The sequence below is a fragment of the Rissa tridactyla genome, chromosome W, assembly GCF_028500815.1.
Source record: "Rissa tridactyla isolate bRisTri1 chromosome W, bRisTri1.patW.cur.20221130, whole genome shotgun sequence".
NCBI lineage: Eukaryota > Metazoa > Chordata > Aves > Charadriiformes > Laridae > Rissa > Rissa tridactyla.
In genome coordinates this window covers 26,177,958-26,200,462 of record NC_071496.1, presented here as the reverse complement: position 1 = coordinate 26,200,462, position 22,505 = coordinate 26,177,958, and the positions used below count along the sequence as shown (strand labels likewise).

Sequence of the window (22,505 nt, the reverse complement as noted above, 5' to 3'; positions counted from 1 at the left end):
ACGTCGTCAGGCCTGTGGTGGTGACTATACTCTTGCTATGCTCTGTAATACTGCTTCTCTTTTCTGCCTTTACTATTGCTGGGGAATAACAATAAACCTGCAGTGAGCAGCATCTGACCTTGTTTGTGTCTTAATATCACACTTGGAATCATTGCGAACCTCTCCTGGGCCCAATGTAGTCAGACCGGGATGTAACAGGGAGGCAGCTTGATTGTATTTCCTAGTCCAGCACACCGCCACAGAAGGTCTAATTTCACTCTAAAACTTGGACTGATAAGTGAGCTCAATGTAAAAAGCAAACAAAGAAAACCCACAAAAAACCTACCAGAATACTTTAAAATTTGCTTAAAGCAAAATAACTTTTTCACTCTTTGATAGAGTGCTTGCCTGAAATGGGACCTGAAGTAGAGCGAAGAAAAATCACTTAAAATATTTTTATGGTTAAAGTTTCATAAACCACTTGTACAGAAATTTTGCTTGATACAGAAAAAAGAGGTTTGGCTCTTCTCATTCCTCAAAATGACTTCTTCAGAAAGTGCAGTAGTGATAGCTATCTGAAACCAAGGGCAGGGAGTTTGAAGTCAGAGAAATTGCTGTGAAAATGATTTTTTATATACAGCCATCTATACTTTTCTTTTTGCGTATATACATTTAGATGTGTATCACAGAATCACAGGGGTTGGAAGGGACCTCTGGAGATCATCTAGTCCAACCCCCCTGCCAGAGCAGGGTCACCTAGAGCAGGTTGCACAGGAATGCATTCAGGCAGGTTTTGAATGTCTCCAGAGAAGGAGACTCCACCACCTCTCTGGGCAGCCTGTTCCAGTGCTCTGCCACCCTCAAAGGAAAGAAGTTCCTCCTCATGTTTAGGTGGAACTTCCTATGCTCAGGTTTGTGCCCATTACCTTTTCTCCTGTCCCCGGGCACCACTGAAAAGATCCTGGCCCCATCCTCCTGACACCCATCCTTTAAGTATTTATAAGTGTTGATAAGATTCCCCCCTCAGTCATCTTTTTTCCAAATCCCTCAGTCTTTCTTCATAAGAGAGATGTTCCAGTCCCCTAATCATCTTGGTAGCCCTTTGCTGCACCCTCTCCAGCAGTTCCCTCTCCCTCTTGAACCAGGGAGCCCAGAACTGGACACAGTACTCCAGGTGTGGCCTCACCAAGGCAGAGTAGAGGGGGAGGATGACCTCCCTCGACCTGCTGGCCACGCTCTTCTTGATGCAGCCCAGGATGCCATTGGCCTTCTTGGCCACAAGGGCACATTGCTGGCTCATGGTCATCCTGTTGTCCACCAGGACTCCCAGGTCTCTTTCCACAGAGCTGCTCTCCAGCAGGTCAGCCCCCAACCTGTACTGGTGCATGGGGTTATTCCTCCCCAGGTGCAGCACCCTACACTTGCCCTTGATGAATTTCATAAGGTTCCTCTCCGCCCAACTCTCCAGCCTGTCCAGGTCTCTCTGTATGGCAGCACAGTCTTCTCCTGTGTCAGCCACCCCTCCCAGCTTTGTGTCATCAGCAAACTTGCCGAGGGTGCACTCTATCCCTTCATCCAGGTCATTGACGAATATATTGACCAGGACTGGACCCAGTACTGACCCCTGGGGAACACCACTTGTCACTGACCTCCAACTAGACTCTGTGCCCCTAATCACTACCCTCTGATCTCTATCTTTCAACTAGTTTTCAATCCAACCCACACTTCCCAAGCTTCCCTATGAGGATGCTGTGGGAGACCGTTTTGAAAGCCTTGCTGAAGTCAAGGTAGACAACGTCCACTGCCCTCCCCTCATCTAGAGTCTTTGCAGATGGAGTCTTTCTGGAGGAAGGCAAAAATGACCGAAGTTTGTCACTTTAGAAAGTCGGTGTAATATTGAGTAGCTTTTCAGAATGTTTTTAATACTATATTTGTTGCAATATATATATGTAGTGATAGGTCAGAGGAATGTTTAGCGTCCCTTGGATTTTTACAACATTCAGTGAAGCTGTTTGCTGAGATTGCAGAGAGTCTCCATTTCACAGCCTGCCTTGGGAGGCTGGAGTCTGGGAGCTTCCCTCCCTGTTTCAGGCTTCCATTCCATCATCTGATGAGAGCTAATAATAGTACTTTAATGAAGTAGTGGCTTGAGAAAGGGTAAGCGTCTTGAAAAGGATATGTATGCCCGATCTGAAGAATCTTGAATCTATCAAGAATTGCCATTTGTTATCATAGGAACCCATCTCTAAGAGTCAATTTAAAAAATATATGTTTTCTGTGGTTTTGGCAGTCTATTCTAGGGTAGAATATAATGGAAGTGATAAATGTTAAGTTTCATTGTTGATTATAAGAGTTATTCCTGTATGGAAAGAATAATTTTAAGTATTTACTTGGGAAGTGTCTATTGAAATAGAAACTTATACATGAAACTAGAATGCTTTGCTTTGCTTTTTGAAACAGGTATAAAAATGAATGGCTGGTTCTTGGTTCTTTTCATTCTCACATATTCATGTGTAAGCTAATGTTGTGGAGCCAGGGACTCTGAAGCCTCAAGACATTATGCCATTCCTTCTATGTACAGTGTTCCTGTTGAAATAAACAGCACTAGCAGGTTCTAGACTTTCCTACTTCTTACACCCACTACATATTGTATAACATTTGGTATCCATAATGAATGAAAATATTCCTACACTGCAGCAAAAGAGTTATTCCAGGGATGTATGTTAATTGTAACCATCTATCTATTAGTTAGAACTATCTGCCTGACACTGTATAAGCTTGCTTTTTTGTAGTGAGAGGCATAGGATTGTCCCATTGCATTGTCAAGGGATCTCCCAAGGATTTAATTTTTGTACAATTCCTTGATTTCTGCTGTGGCATGGTGCCATACCTGTGTGCCCCTTCCTTTTCATTAGGACTGAATTTTTCAGTTTGCTACGTTTACTCCTGCCTCAGATCCTGCAATGGATCTTTCTCCTTATGCGAAGCATAAATGAGCTTGAAAAGCATGATGTAAGGTGAGATTTGACACGTTCTCAATCGCAAATTCACATGGAGAGAAAAAGGACTGACCTTAAAATGGCTAACAGCAGGACTTTTCACTTATACTGTCATCTGCCCTACGTCTGGGCATTGACTTATCCTTACATTTCCACTGGTTGATCAGAACTATACCTGTCTCTTCCCTGTTGACTTGGATGTAAACTACCTTCAGTCAGACCAATTCATGGGGCTTTGAAATGCAGGGATGAGTGAGTAGTTCACCCTGTAGGCAGGAGAATGATACATTCTCACTTCATGTTTTTAATGGACTGGAAAGAGCAGAGGGCAGCAGGAGCATTATTAATTTTAAATATATAATTTTAAAAATGTTGCCTAAGAGTTGATAACAGCACCGCATTGGTTGGGTCAGAGTTTTAGTCTGTCTGTACAGAGAAGTGGAAAGGAAGGAGAGGAACCTGTGTGGAGGCAAGAATCAGTCAGAATATGTGTAGTAGACAGAAAGAATATTGAACCATTCCTGTTAGAAAGCCTAGAGTGGTGATGGAGGCAGGGAGGGAGACATTCAGATATTGTCTTCATGACGGCTGTGCTGTTATCTTTCTACCTCTGTTGCCCACACAGAAGGAAAGCATGGGAAATTCAGATCCTTGAGGTCATGTTTTTCCTCTGTGCTGTTTCATACATTCTTATCAGTGTCTTTCAACAGCCCATCCCATTTAAAAAGAAGTAGTAAAAAATTCCCCAGAATTTTACTAATCCGTTTACTAAGGCCATACAACTTTAAAAGTCCAGTATATTGAATAAAATAATTTTATTTGTATCTACTTAAAAAAAAAAACCCAAACAAAGTTTATGGAATCTGAAAGTAGATGATAAAAGCTAACTTTTAACTGAGACTTAATATGGGAGATTCTTTACCCAAAAATATGTCAAACATCAAGGTCATAAAAAAACTTCAAGGTTCTGTGCTACACTGTATGATATGTAAACAGATTTTGAAAATACTTTGCCATTATATATTTTGACACAGTATGCATGAATTTTAAAAGTAAATAAAAAAAATTAAATTCAATTGTCTCAAGGTATTTCTTAGAAGAAAAGCCGTTTGAAGATCTGTCCTGGTTCCGGTGGGGATAGGGTTAACTTTTCCTGGTATTCCATGCCATGTGAGCCACGCCCACCCTGAGCTGCCGGGGGAGGGGGCAGGAAGTTGCTGCTTAAAAGCGGGCTGGGGCGTCCCGGGTCCGGCCGGCGAGCGGCGAGCGAGCGGCGGGGGAGCGGCGGTTCCGTAATCGCGTTTGTATATTCCCCTATCCGTGTTGTTGTTGTTGTTGTTTGCCTGTTCCCTTTGCTGTTCTATTAAACTGCCTTTGTCTCAACCCAAGAGTCTTGCCTTTTCTTATGATTCTTCCTGTATTAGGAAGGCACGAGCGAGCGGCACGTGGTTCTTTGTTGCCGTCTGAGGCTAAACCACGACAGTCCTTTTTGGCGCCCAACGTGGGGCTCGAAGGGTTGAGATAACGACAGAATCCAACTTGAACGTGGAAAAAACGGTTTTGTTTTTTTTTTGTATGCATTTATTTTATTAGGTAAGTAGTCACTGGTCATCATGTTGCTTGGTTTGTTCTCATGGCTGTGTTACATAAATTCCTATATGGCTTATGTACTCCCTGCGATGCTGTTTACCATGTCTGGAAAAGGGATGAGGATTATCATTCTGCTGTCCTGTGCGATATCTGTTTATGATATGATAACATCACTGTTCAGACGGCTATTTTGGGGTGTTTATGTGGTTTTGCTGTCCTGTCCGTACATTGGACACCGTCTCTCAGAATTTGTTAATAATTTCCCCAGCCCTTTTGCCTCCCTTTTCTCCTTCGGGTCAGGTATGACAGCTTTTGAGAATTTTGAATATCCTTGGGATACTCAAACTAGCGTGTTCCTAGTGCTATGTCTCCTGAATACGTTCCAGGTCTTGTTTAGGGTTAAGCGACTATTTAAGACTACCACCCGGAGATCTGCTCCGAGGCTGGATAGTCAGGGGTGGCATGGCATGTGGGAGAGCATGGGCAGGTACCTAGAGAACTACTCACCTCCAATGGTCTGGGACTTTACCCCTGAACAATTACAGGACCCTGATAAAGTGGTAGAACATTTGAAGGGAAAATGCTGTGGCTATTCTAGAGAGGCACAACTCACCACGCTGTGCTGGGCCCTGGCCAGTATCTACCAGGCACTGCTCAGAATTATGCAGCACCCTCAAGGGGAAGAGATGGAAACCAGACCTGCAGCCCCTGCGGCTGCTGCAGCCCCTGCGGCGGCCCCTGCGGCGGCCCCTGCGGCTGCGGCGGCCCCTGCGGCGGCCCCTGCGGCTGCTGCAATCCTTGCGACGGACACTGCGGCTACTGCAATCCTTGCGACAGACACTGCGGCTACTGCAACCCCCGTGGTAGCCACTGCCACTGAACCAGGGAACCAACCCATGCCAGTATCAGTTGCCCCCATACAGAAGAAGAAGTACACAAAGAAATCAGTTCGCTTAGTAAGAGATGATGATGAACCAGGGCCATCACGAGAGCAGGAGGAAGAGGCAGAACCAGAGATAATTACTCGATCCCTATCCTTGAGTGAGCTGCGGGATATGCGAAAAGATTTTAGCCGACTTTCAGGCGAGCACATTGTCACCTGGCTGCTCCGGTGCTGGGATAATGGGGCCAGTAGCCTGGAATTAGAGGGTAGGGAGGCCAGGCAGCTGGGATCCCTGTCTAGGGAAGGCGGCATTGACAAGGCGATCGGGAAAAAGACCCAAGCCCTCAGCCTCTGGAAACGACTCCTGTTAGGCGTGAGGGAGAGGTACCCCTTCAGCGAGGATGTTGTATGTCAGCCAAGCAAGTGGACTACCATGGAAAGAGGTATCCAGTACCTGAGAGAATTAGCCGTGCGGGAGATGATTTATTATGACTTGGACAATGCAGACTTACCCACAGACCCTGATGAGGTGCGATGCACAAGGCCCATGTGGCGGAAGTTTGTACGGAGCGCACCATCGTCATATGCCAACTCCCTGGCAGTAATGGAATGGAAAGGTGAAGAGGGACCAACGGTGGATGAGGTAGCTGGCCGGCTCCGGCGATATGAAGAAAGTCTCTCTTCCCCCCTTGTCTCAGCTGTGGAGAAACTGTCGCGGAAGGTCCAGCAACTTGAAGAGAATATGTCCTACTCCCCACCTGCACGGGCCAGCATCTCAGCTATTAGAAGCAGGCATTTCCCCACTCAAGAGAGAGAGTACAGAGGGTACACACCACGAGGCACCCTGTGGTTCTACCTGCGGGACCACGGAGAGGACATGAGGAAGTGGGATGGACAACCTACTTCGATCCTGCGGACACGGGTACAGGAGTTGCAAGGAAGGACAACCACAAAAGGGGATCCCTCCAGGAAAAGTGCCGCCCCAGTTTCCAGTGGGCCGTTCCCCAGACAAAGCAGAAGGCCTGATCTTGCTTCTGATCCTCTTGAAGGAACTTCCAAGTCATTTATGCAAGAAGTGAGTAATGGATACTATGACCAGTATTAGGGGGGCCCTGCCTCCGGCCAGGTGGAGGAAAGGGACAACCAGGTTTATTGGACGGTGTGGATTCGATGGCCTGGCACATCAGACCCACAGGAGTATAAGGCTCTAGTGGACACGGGTGCGCAGTGTACTTTAATACCATCAAGCTATAGAGGGGCAGAACCCATTTGTATTTCTGGGGCCACAGGGGGATCCCAAGAGTTGACTGTACTGGAGGCAGAAGTGAGCCTAACTGGGAATGAGTGGCAAAAGCATCCCATTGTGACTGGCCCAGAGGCTCCATGCATCCTTGGTATAGATTACCTCAGGAGAGGGTATTTTAAGGACCCAAAAGGGTACCGCTGGGCCTTTGGCATAGCTGCTTTGGAGACGGAGGAAGTTAAACAGTTGTCTGCCTTGCCTGGTCTCTCGGAGGATTCTTCTGTTGTGGGGTTGTTGAGGGTCAAAGAACAACAGGTGCCGATTGCTACCACAACGGTGCATCGGCGGCAGTATCGCACTAACCGAGACTCTCTGATTCCCATCCATGAGCTGATTCGTCAACTAGAGGTTCAAGGAGTGATCAGCAAGACTCGCTCACCCTTTAACAGTCCCATATGGCCGGTGCGAAAATCTAATGGAGAGTGGAGGCTAACTGTAGACTATCGTGGTCTGAATGATGTCACGCCACCGCTGAGTGCTGCCGTGCCGGACATGCTAGAACTCCAGTACGAACTGGAGTCCAAGGCAGCCAAGTGGTATGCCACGACTGATATAGCGAATGCATTTTTCTCAATTCCCTTTGGCAGCAGAGTGCAGGCCACAGTTTGCTTTCACTTGGAGGGGCATCCAATACACCTGGAATCGACTGCCCCAGGGGTGGAAACACAGCCCCACCATTTGCCATGGACTGATCCAGACTGCACTGGAACAGGGGGAAGCTCCAGAACATCTGCAGTACATTGATGACATCATCGTATGGGGAAACACAGCAGAAGAAGTTTTTGAGAAAGGGAGTAAAATAGTCCAAATCCTTCTGAACGCTGGTTTTGCTATAAAGCGAAGTAAGGTCAAGGGACCTGCGCAGGAGATCCAGTTTTTAGGAATAAAATGGCAAGATGGACGCCGTCAGATTCCAATGGATGTGATCAACAAAATAGCAGCTATGTCTCCACCAACTAGTAAAAAGGAAACACAGGCTTTCTTAGGTATTGTGGGTTTTTGGAGAATGCATATCCCAGATTACAGTCAAATTGTAAGCCCTCTGTATCAAGTAACCCGGAAGAAGAATGATTTTAAATGGGGTCCTGAGCAACGACAAGCTTTTGAACAAATCAAACAGGAAATAGTCCATGCAGTGGCCCTGGGGCCAGTCCGGGCAGGACAAGATGTTAAAAATGTGCTCTACACTGCAGCCGGGGAGAACGGCCCTACCTGGAGCCTCTGGCAGAAAGCACCAGGGGAGACTCGAGGTCGACCCCTAGGGTTTTGGAGTCGTGGATACAGAGGATCCGAAGCCCGCTACACTCCAACAGAAAAAGAGATATTGGCAGCATATGAAGGGGTTCGAGCTGCTTCGGAAGTAGTTGGTACAGAAGCACAGCTCCTCTTAGCACCTCGACTGCCGGTGCTGGGTTGGATGTTCAAAGAAAGGGTCCCCACCACACATCATGCAACCGATGCTACATGGAGTAAGTGGATTGCACTGATCACGCAGCGAACTCGAATGGGAAACCCCAGTCGCCCAGGAATTCTGGAAGTGATCATGGACTGGCCAGAAGGCAAGGATTTCGGAATGTCACCAGAGGAGGAGGTGACGCGTGCAGAAGAGGCCCCACCATATAATAAACTGCCAGAAAATGAGAAGAAATATGCCCTGTTCACTGATGGGTCCTGCCGTATTGTGGGAAAGCATCGAAAGTGGAAGGCTGCTGTGTGGAGTCCTACACGACGGGTTGCAGAAGCCAGTGAGGGACAGGGTGAATCGAGCCAGTTTGCAGAGGTGAAGGCTATTCAGCTGGCTTTGGACATTGCTGAGCGAGAAAAATGGCCAGTACTTTATCTCTACACTGACTCATGGATGGTGGCAAATGCTCTGTGGGGGTGGTTACAGCAGTGGAAGCAGGGCAACTGGCAGCGCAGAGGCAAACCCATCTGGGCTGCTGACCTATGGCAAGATATTGCTGCCCGGATAGAGAATCTGGTTGTGAAAGTACGCCATGTAGATGCCCACGTACCAAAGAATCGGGCCACGGAGGAACATCAGAACAACCAGCAGGTGGATCGGGCCGCTAGGATTGAAGTGGCTCAGGTGGATCTGGACTGGCAACATAAGGGTGAACTATTCATAGCTCGGTGGGCCCATGACTCCTCAGGCCATCAAGGGAGAGATGCGACATATAGATGGGCTCGTGACCGAGGGGTGGACTTGACCATGGACACTATTGCACAGGTCATCCATGAATGTGAGACATGCGCTGCGATCAAACAAGCCAAGCGTTTGAAGCCTCTTTGGTATGGAGGGCGATGGCTGAAATACAAATATGGGGAGGCCTGGCAGATTGATTATATCACGCTGCCACAAACCCGTCAAGGCAAGCGCTATGTGCTCACAATGGTGGAAGCAACCACTGGATGGCTGGAAACATACCCTGTGCCCCATGCCACTGCCCGGAACACTATCCTGGGCCTTGAAAAGCAAGTCCTGTGGCGACATGGTACCCCAGAGAGAATTGAGTCGGACAATGGGACTCATTTCCGAAACAGCCTCATAGACACCTGGGCCAAAGAGCATGGTATCGAGTGGGTGTATCACATCCCCTATCACGCACCAGCCTCTGGGAAGATAGAACGATACAATGGACTGTTAAAAACTACACTGAGAGCAATGGGTGGTGGGACTTTCAAACACTGGGATACACATTTAGCAAAAGCTACCTGGCTAGTTAACACCAGGGGATCTACCAATTGGGCTGGCCCTGCCCAATCAAAACTTCCACGTACTGTAGAAGGGGATAAAGTCCCCGTAGTGCACATGAAGAATATGCTAGGGAAGACAGTCTGGGTTAGTCCTGCCTCAGGCAAAGGCAAACCCATCCGTGGGATTGCTTTTGCCCAAGGACCTGGGTGCACTTGGTGGGTGATGCGGAAGGATGGGGAAGTCCGATGTGTACCTCATGGAGATCTGATTTTGGGCGAGAATAGCCAATGAATCAGATTGTGTGCTGTTAATTGCTAAGTAACACTGTCACTGTATGTCCTCATTGCTATAATTGCTATCAGTTGTACTACAAGTAAGGCACAGGGATGATGGGATAAGAACTGATCTCAGCAGCTGGCGCCCAGCAGTTTCCTCAAGATCTACATCTTCAGCCTAGAGACTGCGTGCATGAGCCACACCAGGTGCACCAGTCACAAGCTCCGAAAAATACAGCATGCAACAGACCAGCACCACCCAGCATCTCACCTGCCCTGAGAGACTGTTCTAACAGATGGAGCCCAAAGCCGTGGATTAAAAGAACTCAACGGACACTTTGGAGGGATGACCCATAAACTAAGGGTATTATATGTGTGTATATATATATATATATAACAGGGGAAAGTGGTGGCAATTCATTGGAACCTGCTGGGCATGGCATAGATGGTATGGAATAAGGGGTGGATAATGTCCTGGTTCCGGTGGGGATAGGGTTAACTTTTCCTGGTATTCCATGCCATGTGAGCCACGCCCACCCTGAGCTGCCGGGGGAGGGGGCAGGAAGTTGCTGCTTAAAAGTGGGCTGGGGCGGCCCGGGTCCGGCCGGCGAGCGGCGAGCGGCGGGGGAGCGGCGGTTCCGTAATCGCGTTTGTATATTCCCCTATCCGTGTTGTTGTTGTTGTTGTTTGCCTGTTCCCTTTGCTGTTCTATTAAACTGCCTTTGTCTCAACCCAAGAGTCTTGCCTTTTCTTATGATTCTTCCTGTGTTAGGAAGGCACGAGCGAGCGGCACGTGGTTCTTTGTTGCCGTCTGAGGCTAAACCACGACAAGATCTATTTACCATCTGTGGTGACAAACTTCTATATATCCAAAATATTTCCTTTTTTCCTCAGTGGGGAATAACTCTCTGGAGGCAATTACCTATCAAAGTGATGTCAGCAACACAGTTCTGATTGTATGACTTCAGCACTTAAAAGAGCACACTGGTTATACATTGCTTTTAACCTTGGGATACAATTATGCTGTCAGAACTAAAATCAAATCTAAATCATTCATGTAGAGATGTGCATGTCATCTTAACACTGTTTAGAGTCCTTGTTTTCCAGATCTGATGGAGGTGGTGAAGGTGCTCTGAGGTTCTTGTGCTTATATTCAGGGCAGGATGAACTTTGCAAATACCAGTTTCTCCAATTAACAACAAGCCACAAATCCCAAAGTAGGCATGTAAAGCATCTGAAAGCAGGACAGAAAATGAAAAAGAAAATTATGTTTCTGTCAGGCTGTAACAGCCAACTGTTCCTGGATTCCAAAACCCCTGAATAATTACAACCAGATGCTGCATTTTAAACTTAGGATTTGAAACAAGAAAAGAATTTCTGCCCAAACCCTCCAGCATGAAATGATGGTGTGCAATCTCTAAGACTAGAGTCTGTTTTACTGTTTTATTTTATAACAATTCTTGCCCGCTACTTAACTTCTGAATTCTCAGGCCAAACAGCAAAATCATTTTAGGAGCTGTAAATACATTTCCTGCAACAGAGTAAATCCTTCCTCCCCCCACAACATGAAGGTTTTTTTTCTTTTTGCAAATGAAAGGTCAGGTGGATAGCTGGCTACTTAGTGGACAGCTGACTATTGAAACACCAAAATTAGCACCAGTACCCAAACAGCAAGATTTAGAAGTATGAAAAAAATCATTACTTTCTCTAATCTCCCCCCTTCCAGAGAAAATACCCTAAAGATATGAATTCATGAAGTAGCTTGATCAGCAGAGTTAATCAGAATTAAGCTGGTTTGCAGAAGCGTTCACGATATGCACCAAATCTAGTGCAAAAAGGGGAAAGGACATGCAGCTGTACTTAAGGAAGCTGGGAGGAAGATGTGTGAACCTGCCCCCTCTGGGCAACAATAATCCATTAGGTTGGATTATCAGCCCAAGAAATCACAGCCTAAAGATGGAAAGAGGATGTGACCGTAATGTGTCCCTTCCAAATTCTCAACACCTGGTAATCTTTTGGAGGTATCACTAATTTCATGTCTGACTAAAATGATATTACAAGAAGTTATATGGCTAGAGTCTCACTAGCCAGATACCTTCTCTGAAAGATGGCTTCTGCTTATCAGCATTAACATGCAGACAAATGCACATTCGGTATAGTGCCTATTGACCTTGCAGAAAGTATGTCAGGCAAGGCAAGCTCAACTTCAGGAAATACAGTATATTAACTCCTATGGAAAGCTGTATTGATACTCACTAAAATCCATATACAAACCTACTTACCTATATAGGGATATTTGGTGAGTTTAACCATGAAGTTCTACACTTGTGCAAATCCATATCAACTTAATACACAACTCCATTGTAGCCATAACACACCTATGCAGCCTGTGTACTTCTCTCTTTAAAGCTATAAAACCTTTTCAAGGTTGAAAAACATAGGTCCAAATGTTTTGTTTCATGAGCAACTCACAGATACATGGCAGTACGTAATCTCACAACTACTGAGCAGCTGTCTTAAAACCAAACAAAAATACAAGGTGGATTTATACTTCTACTAGTGGAAATCTCACTTCAGTGTTTTACATTTAGTAAATGTGCACACCCATTTTCATTCTCTCCCTCTCTTTTTATCATGTTAGATCTTTTAATATTTCTTTTGCGTCACCTGTAATTCACACATTTCCAATTCTTTTGTATCATTTAAAGATATCAAGTGAGATGCATCAGCAGTACATCTAGTAGCTTAAGAGAGATTTATTTAAATCTTATCATGATTTATGCTCAAATCTAGAAAAAAATGAATGACTTGGTTGTGTTCTAACAAAATCCCCAGCTCTGTAGAACCCTAATGTTTGGGGTTTTAATATTTGTAATAAGTAGCATTAACATAAGATAGCAGATCTAACTGCTTTTTATCAGGAAACTTCTGATAGCCTTTCCTGCGTTTGACAACCCTATGTGGATGCTTACCTGTAGAGAATACTAAAAACTTTTCATGATTCACTTTGGTATGCTCATGATTTCAGAGAATTACTATCATTTTAAAAGACTTTAGACTTGTAGATTGATTTTCAAAGGCAAGAAATAGTTTTCTAAGATCACTGCTCAACAGGCGCACTGGTCCAAATCAAGAAATCAAGAAACACTGCTACCTCTAAAGCCAACAATGTATTAACATCTGTTAGCATGGGGACATCAGGACTACAAAATAATATTTTCCTGAATCATCAGTTGTGAAAAGTTACGTGCAATTTTGGTAGTCCATGTAATATTTAAACAGAGCTTTTTGCATAAAGTAGGAGCTACAGAAATTCAATTTCTGAATCTATTTTAGAAAGCACCTATGAAAAAACTGTATATGCTTATTTCGCAACCTTTCCCTGGCATATTCTGTCACACCTGAGTTTTGCAACAAAACCAAACTGAGGCCACTATTCTCAGCTTTACAAAAGCTAAATGCTTCAAGGAGAATTAATCATTTCTGTCCTTATTTGACCTCAACATAACTATTAACTCATTTGTGAGATGACCCATACCAGTCTCGTTATTTTCACATTTTGCATTTACACAGATGTCAAGAGGACTGTATACATTTAACCATCAGTAGGCTTCTGAAAACAATGGAGCTGCACAGACACTTCACGTTAATAAAGTGGGAAATCTTTATTGTGTTCAAAAAGACAGCTTGGCTTTCAGATAGTAGACAGATCTTGTAGGAAGCTCAGCTGAGTATATATCGCATTGAAACTACAGATCCATAAAAAAAAATAAATGATGCTGCATTTACAGTCATTCTTCAGATTAGAACTTCATTAACTGTTTTACTATTTTTCTTCAAAACATGAACACAGACTTACATCACCATCTGCCTGAGGAAAGAATGCTGCAATAAACTCACCTATCACAAAAGTATAAACTGATTAGTTTTTTCTGTAAAAATCCTATACCATTAAAATTCAACAGTACCAAAGGAAACACCAAACAAGTTTTTCCCAGAAGATATGCAATCTTATAAGACATATTCTATAAATTGTCGTAGCTAGAAAAAATCTGGCATACCAGCAAAACTTCTGTAGATTCATAAAGCAACAATCTAGTTAATCCTTAGTACTCTAGTTCAATCTTCTTGTTTGTACAGGCAGGAACACCATACAAATCAAAGCAAACAGCTTTATTAGTGGTCTTGCCTTCCTCAAATCTTAAAGGACAGGTTGAGGAACCTTTTACATGACTGGGGTTTTAAACATACTGTTTTTCTTCCTAACTTCCTAAGTAAATAGTTCATCAAGACAAACAGAAATATTTCCTCTAAGTGATACTGATTGGTCTACATAATGTACGCCAAATATAGCTAGTCCTCAGGAATCCTAAACTGGTTTTCAGGGGGAAAGCATGTCATGAGCACTATATTATCAGTGTGGGTCCACTCTGACAAATTGTCTACTGTTCTTCAAAATGAAATGATGCCATGCTGAAATATCTCTGTGCAGATTCTGTCTCCTCCTTTATTATAACTATGTTTTTATCTTGTTTGGTGAGTTTATGGACTGTTTATCTTCTTTGTACAAAATGCCACTGAACATTACTACTGGCACAAAGTTTATTTTCATATCTTTACAGTATCTCCTTTGAATTCTAGCATCTTTTCAAATTATCAGTTTCCACTTCCAAAATGCAACCAATAACTATTTCAGATATACTATGTATAATTTCTATGTGTAATTATAATCTGTAAATCATAATATGTAACTATCTAAACTCTGAGTTAAGTATTTTAAATACATCAAAGAATTAATTTCTTAAGGAAATAAACTTTCTGAAATATTTTACTCAGACCCTTTACAAAGATACTCACTGCACAGTATGATTTTTAATTCGAATGGTTAAACACATATGGAAAAACTTGTCCACCTCTAAAAAAAGAGTGACATTGTTTTGGTGATAGTCTAAACAACAGCAGCTCACTTGCTCTGATGCTGAACAAGGAAATCTATATCCCTTTCCCTCTAAATCAGGAAAATCTCATATTTTAAGGTTTTTTTTTTTCCATTATTTGAAGAAGACAGGGGAAAAAATCCCTCTCTTACACCTCTCAGATGTTTGACTGCTGGAATATATTTGTAGCTTAAAAGACACTCACCATAATTTTGAGAAGTAAATTTACCTGGATGTCTATCTGGCCACTTAGCAAATCCACCAACAAGACGATCTTGAGTTGACAGGATGTAATTTCAGTTTCTCTCAAAATTTGTATATTGGAATATGTTCAAGAGCTGAAAAGAAGTTAGAATGTTACGGTAATATACAAAACTTTTTAAGTATTCAAATAGAATGTCTATTTACATAGATAAGTAATGTGATATAGCACTAATCTGTTAAACATCCTTATCTTGCATTTTTTTCAAGATGAAAAACCTTTATAGTGATCTTTGCATATTCTTTGTACTTGCACCAAATATGTAGCTCTTCCAAGTAAAACAAGATGGTTAAAAAAATCAAAATAAGTCAATAAATATCCTGTAGGTTTTCTGTACACTACCTTCAAAGTTGCTCCCACCCAAAAGGAATAGCAGGTGTCTACAGGTTTGTTGGGTCGACCATGGTAGCCATTCTGTTGTCTCATTATACACCATCTTCTTATCCTGTTCAGTTCTTTTTCTGAAAAAACTTCCTCCAGTTTACCCATCAAACACAGTGATGCAATACCACAAAATGTAGAGCCACCTATGAGGAAACAGTTGTTTATGCAACGTTTTAAGATACCCAGATTTTCACTGAAGCCTGTATGATCTCGATCAGAATTTTAACTACAGTAATATCAATTAAACCAATGGATTTCTAAAAACAGTACAATGGGAATGAGTAAATGGTAATGCAACAGAAGACATTTCTTGATATGTTACTTGCACAAGAAAGCTAATGGGAAACCAGCAATCAGACCATCAGACTGAAGCAGAGATGCCAAAGGCAGTCACAGGCACAACTCCCCAGAGAAGAAAACTAAACTGAAGGATACGTGTCTGACAAGCAGTAAGAAAAAAACAAAAGCAAAACCACAAAACCCAAAAGACATGGTTAATGCTATGAAAAAACTGGAGGATTCTCATGGTTGTAGCAAAGACACAAATTATGCTTCTAAAGATTTTTTTTATTGTCAAGGAATTTGAAATTAGAAGAGAAATTAATATTCTCTGTCTGTGTATCTTTGCCATCACTTTTAAAAACCCATCAAAGCTCATTCTGAGTCTATTACATGGTAATTATATAATTACAGCCTGTAAGTAAGCTGTTGATACAAGCCATGGGGATCAAGATCCACTGCTACGCTATTATGGCACTAGAAAACCCCATGAAATCTAGGATTATTTTTCATTCTGATGTTGAAATGCAGGAAGGATACTGAAGTAATGATATTTGCTATCGCTAGCATCCTACAGCAACTTATTGAATTACATTTTAAAATATGTAGGGGTATAATTTAAATTTTTCAACTTTGCCAGAGGTCTAGGGGCCAGCTGCTGGATGGACTATCTTGATCAACTGGAGATGAGGAACAGCATCAAGTTGTCTGTGCTGTTCATATCTGTGTGAATACCGTTGTATGTGGAAGGAAAGAGAGTCTGTTCCTTTAAGGGTATCTCATCAAGGGCCTTTTCAGTGCAAAAGGGGATATTAAGAAAAAGGGGGAAGCCATAAACAAGAAAACATACAGAGACACAAACCTGACCAACAAACAATAAGGGAACCAGGTCAGTCACACTAATTGGTAAGGATATATGGAGTGTGGGAATATTTATTCCATTAAGATTATATGAGCAAGGACCTTGTCAAACGAGGAAAAGGAGGAAGCCATAAACAAAACATAGAGACACAAACCTGACAGCAAACAAAATGGAGACAAAGACAGGAAACAAACCTGGTCAGTCACACTAATTGATGGGCTATCAAGAAACCAGAGGCAACTTGGACTTTACAACTGATAAGGATGCAAACCTCAGGGTCCAGGATGTTGGAGGGGAGGTCGGTGGAACTATGCAAACAGATGAGGGAACATGCAGGGGAAGGGGGAGCAGGGAGGAACAAAACGGGAATAGACAGAAAAGGGTATAAAAAGGACTGGTCATGTCTAAAATGGCACCAGTCAATACAGTTGTCTGACTGAGCCCTGCACCTGATCACTGCAGTCTGATCTATCTTCTTATTAAATCCTTTCTTAACTGTCTCTGCATAAACTGTATCGTATCCCATGTGCATGTGTGCTGTGAGGACTAAGCGTCAGCTACTAGGGAGACCTGTGTGAGTGGATTTGGTGCCACTTACCGGAGGAATCAGACCAGGGCTCTAGGTGCCCCTGGGCTATGGTGTCAACTACTGGACCGGGTGGGGGGTCTTGGCCACCATCCACTACGGCAGGAATGAGGTGCATCCCAAAAAAGCAGCTACTGGGAGGGACCAGATTAGTGAGGCGAGTGGCTGGAGCAGGACTGCAGGTCAGTCTGGTGCCTGGTGCTGGCTGATGGGGGGAGACTGAGTGTCTGTATTTCCCCAAATCTGGTGGTGCATGGGGTGTGCATGTGTATTCACTAGCAAACTTCAAGCTGGACTAGCCAGCAAGTAGGAAGCCCTGAGTCTGGGCAGGGGTATCAGCCAGAGGGACTGTGCTGGTGGTATTCGAGGAGAACTTGCGAATGTGGAGTGCCTGCGGGACAAGCGTGTGAGTGCATGTTTGCTAGCAAGCATCAAGCTGGACAAGCCGGCAAGTAGGGGACCCATGAAGCAAATAAGAGGGCCTGGGGGTCTGGGCAGTGCTACCAGGGTGGGACCAGTACCCCCTGCTTCTGACACCTGGTACAGCATTGTTGCCAGGATATGGTGACACCCATTATGGAACAGGGAAGCGTAACAGCACGTGAGATATTCTGGATGGCAAAACCCATGATCTCCCAGTGATCAGGAATGCCTTCTGTGACTGGTCACTCAACTCTTCCTCAGATTTTGTCTAACACACAGCTCATGCTAAGGCCTGATGTATGCTGGGAGAAGCACCATTAGGTCAAAGGGTAAGCAGAACACAATGGACAGGAAGAGATAAAGATCATTATGCGGCCATTGACACCTGCAGCTTGCTGTCTCCTGCAGACAAAACTATTGCATATTGTTTGTCTGGCAGCCTCTTCAGAATCCACTAACTTATGGAAATGGTAATGACTAAACCCCCAGACTGAGAGGTATAAAGATATCAGCTTATCCAAAAGGCTTTTGAAGGAGATCCAACAGCAGACAGTCTGCTGAGGCCTTCATGCTTCCTGGTGTGATACAGGGGATGCCTGCACCATGATGGAGGGGGAAAGGGGAGTATCCTCACTGTTGGCCAGAGTACTGTGACACCGCTTCCATCATTCTTCTTCCTCCGAGGACTGAGTGAATGACTCGTGTACTTTTTTAAAGTCAGAGTCTAGATTATGATTATTGTATTGTGTGCAGATTATTAAGAATTTGACCCAATCTGCAGAGGGTCCAGGTGAGTGAAAAGTCTAGGTAACTGAAATTTTAGGTAATAGGAAAGCTATGCTAATTGCTAGAAATTCTGTGTAACTGGTAAGTGGGGTAGGTTGACCTTGGCTAGCCACCAGGTGCCCACCAAGCCACTCTATCATACCCCCCTCCTCAACAGGACAAGGGGAGAAAATAAGACAAAAAGCTCGTGGGTCCAGATAAGGACAGGGAGATCACTCACCAATTACCATCATGAGCAAAGCAGACTCGACTTAGGGAAATTAATTTAATTTATTGCCAGTTAAACAGAATTGGATAGCAAGATATAAGAACAAATCTAAAAATACCTTCCCCTACCCTTCCCTTCTTCCCAGGCTCAACTTCATTCCCAACTCTTTTACCTCCTCCCCGAGCAGTGCAGGGGAATAGGGTACCACTGAGAAGGTGGCCTTGTCAGTGTCCTCTGTGTGTGTGTGTGTGTGTGTGTCTGGGTTATGTGCTCAGCTTTGCTACTGGTTGAACCTGCAAACAGGAAAGCGGGTAGCTGCGTCCCTCAGCCTGGGCAGAGACCCTGGGTCCCCAGGCTGGGCTTCAGCAACCAGGCAGGCAGGAGTCCAGGGTCAGAGCTGCTGGAGGAGGCAACCGCTCCTAACATCCCTTAACAATCAACACTGCATGTCTAGGGCATTCTAAACACTGAATATTGTTTAGAACTGCACAATATATAAACTGACCATATCCTATAGCAACTTAGGCCTGAGAGTATGGCTATACCACAGGGCAGAATAGTAACATATTAGCTAACATTAAACAGGTTAGCTCAGGCATTAAAAGCAATACAAGTGTGACAGTATAAAATTTTGTTCATACTCTTCATTCCAATATGCAGGCTTATGTCATTAATGAACAGCATATGAATCAGACTGACTTTATGAAAAAGAACATTTGAAGAAAACTATGTTCCTAACCAGTATATAGTGGTCTGCCAGAAAGCTTCCTGTGATGTGCATTAACTGGACTGAGAACACTTCATCTGTTTTACATAAAAGATGTGTGTGTGTCTCTTGGATAGGTGCTCATCTTTGCTACTGTGGTTGAACCTGCAGGCAGGAAAGTAGCAGCCCTGTTCTCAGTCTGGGCTGGAGCTACTCAAGGAGGCGACTGCTCCTAAAATCCCTTACCACCTATTTAGAAAAATTAACTGCAGCTTCAAGATTTGAGTCCCCAATGGATGCTGTAATCTAGCAGAGTAGATGTTTCTAGACTTTACTGATATCTGCTGAAACTGGAAATTATCAAGTGCATTGTACAAGATCTCTTCAGATAAATCCACAGAATACCAATGGTACATGTAGAAATAGGTTGCTCTGTCAGCAAGAGACAAGAACTACAGCCAACACCTTTCAACAAAACATTCATGAGGTAGAATAACAGAGATGATATATTAAGAGCCCATCTGGTCTGATATTAAGCTGGAACTAAGAGAAGACGACATATTCTGAGGCACGTTTTGGATTTGCTCCTCTTCTTCCCACTTCCTTAAAACCAGAAAAGAAGGAAAAGCATGACATACCCTGCACTTCTTGCAGCATTTCTCAATTCCAGTCTTAAAAATGGGTATAGAACATGTTAACATTCTTACCATGAGATTCCAGTCCAGCTCCTTGTGCCAGGCCATTATCATAAGACTAAAGAAAAAAATCCACAAACCAGTTACTTCAGAGTGAAATCACTTTTACAGACATTACAATTTATCCATTTATTAGCAAAATTATTATCAGACCATTCCATCATTTTAATCTAGTTAAATTCTGAACCTATGTCTCAAAAAGCTCTTGGCACAAATCAGTGTTGTTTCAATACAGGCAGGTTTTATGACTTTTTTCTTCAATCAAAGAGCATGGAGTTCATTTCAGTTGTGATATATGTTAAAAATCTGGAATTAGGTAAACATTTCTTTGCCAAAAAGGGAAAACATGCAGTGTAGATAACCATTTAAAAAGCCCTACAATTTTTGGGCCTTTCTAAAAAGGGAAAATGGATACATAATTCCAAACAAAATTGAAGTGCATAAATAAAATCTGTCTCTAACCCAAAAGATGGTTAATGTACATGAAGGCATAATGTACAGTACTACTGTATGTACAATGCTGAAGCACAAGAAATGCTCTAGTATAGAGCAAGAGCATCGGCCTTTCAAAAACTGAAGACTGGCGAGGCGGGGGGGCAGAAGCAACAACATACTAAGCATACTATTTGGCATTGAACTTTACCTGCCCTATAAAATAACTGCTGTTAAAATTATTTTTTAAATGCTGTAAAAAATGCTTTGTAAAGTGAAATAAAAAGGAGGAGCTTCACTGACAAACAAAGCATCAAAAGTATTCTGAGAATACTTCATCTTTTTTGCAGAGAAGATGTAATAAAAATACAATTACAGAGATGATGTACATCCTTGCTGTACTGTAAGGGGATGTACTGGACTGGGAACATTTAATAAGCTTGACTTGATCTCAATAATTAGTTTTTCCATTGATTCTGTATATGATTTTAAAAAGGAGGACTAGAGCTCGTTGAAATTTGAGGATTTTAGTGATGCAATGCTTTACTTATGCATTTTTTAAAGTTATAGGAACTTCAGGCTTCAATTTTTAAAAATTTGCTTTAAATTTTAAATCAAATATTAAAGAAAAAAGATCAGACTTAATTTAACTTGCAACAAACATACACAACCAATACGATTACTTTGCTAGTACAAACATTACAATGAAAATATAAATACAAAAAGGAATGTACTTTTAATTTTCAACTCATTGAAGTAGGAATAGAAAAGAAAAAAATTACTGTAATATTTCTATTTGGATGGATAGATTTTTAGTCATAGTAAAGAACTAAAGCTATTAACTTGAAAATGCATTGAGAAATAACACTTTGGGAATACTCACCATACTTCTAATGTAGTCTACTGCTTTTTTTGTATCCATGCCTGACCAGTTATCAAGTATGTAGCAGATGCAGAAAGCACAGTACACAAACCTCATATCATTCTTACTTCCTTCCAGCACAGCACAGAAACTGAAAGAAAGGTTTCTTGCATATACATTTTATATCCCGTTACATTAGAAAATATGAAAAGCATTTTAGGAATTGCATTATTTTTCCTTTTAAAATAAGTTAGTTACTTCAATTTATAGTAGAAGAGGTATCAGTCTGTACATTAAAACCATACATGATACAAACATGTAGAACAGATTAACTGTGTGCAGTTTATTATTGTAATCAGGCATGATGACAAGCAACCACTTCAAGATGCTAGCAGGTTTGGAGGAACTCATCACTAACTCCTTCCTCTTGAATAAACTTTAACGACAAAAATGGTACAACATATAATAGGAATGTATATAGCAGTGGTAGAAGTACCCCCATGCGCTAGAAGATGTTGCAAATGGAAGTAAACCAACAAATCCATATATACATACATTAGAATTTAGCCCATTAAGGTCAGTCTGTTGCTATAAGTAACAGGAAATTGTAGATCATCTAGTTCATATTCACTACTTACATTTAGAACATTCCAGAGGGGGGAGGTGTTTGTTTGGTTTTGGTTTTTTTTAACCTACACATGTAACACTGCATTTTAATAGTTATGCTCCATTTTAAAAAAAGTTTTAATTATAGGACACTTCTAGGCAATACAAAGCCATTTGACCAAAACAAAGGCTTTCGTAGCTAGTAAATGGGGACAGCAATTTCATTATGAAGTAAAACATAATTTCTTCAGGAATAAGATTTCTACAGTTATGCATTTCTTAACTCTTTAAAAAGTGATATTCAGTAAAATCTAAGTACACAGACAGATCATGTAACCTAGCAGAAGTTTTCATTAGCTACCAGCTCCAGCCTACATAAAACCCAAACAGATGTAGCTCAAAGGGTATATACCATCTTTTTTAAAATTCATGCAAAAAGGATGAATCTCACAATGAATTTTAATAATATTATATTCCTATTATAAGTTATAGGTTAATTAATCCTTTATATTAATGGACTGAATCTCTCAAAACTAAATAAAGCTCACCCTCCCACAAAGCAGAGCAAACGTCATGCTCCACCAGGGCCTTGCAAAACCAGAGAATACGAATAGAGAAAAAACTCGCTTATCTGAAAGATATAAGAAATAAACAAACAAACAAAACAACTATCCCCAAGACACAAGCTAAACCATTAACTTTCCAATAGGATGTTTCTACAGCTGTGAGCAAACATCATCATTCTCCAGT

At 42.5% G+C, this 22,505-nt stretch overlaps 1 protein-coding gene across 1 annotated transcript in view; it reads right to left on the bottom strand.

Annotated features, from left to right (window-relative positions):
- Window positions 1–10,569: 10,569 nt before the first annotated feature.
- LOC128902113 (geranylgeranyl transferase type-1 subunit beta-like) overlaps window positions 10,570–22,505 on the bottom strand; it is a 63,300-nt gene continuing 51,364 nt past the window's right edge. The window contains 6 exon segments of the mRNA XM_054184503.1: window positions 10,570–10,827; window positions 10,830–10,961; window positions 14,894–15,002; window positions 15,269–15,453; window positions 19,868–19,913; window positions 21,171–21,300. Of these exon segments, the coding sequence (XP_054040478.1) occupies window positions 10,781–10,827; window positions 10,830–10,961; window positions 14,894–15,002; window positions 15,269–15,453; window positions 19,868–19,913; window positions 21,171–21,300 (649 nt within the window). The 3' untranslated portion in view covers window positions 10,570–10,780.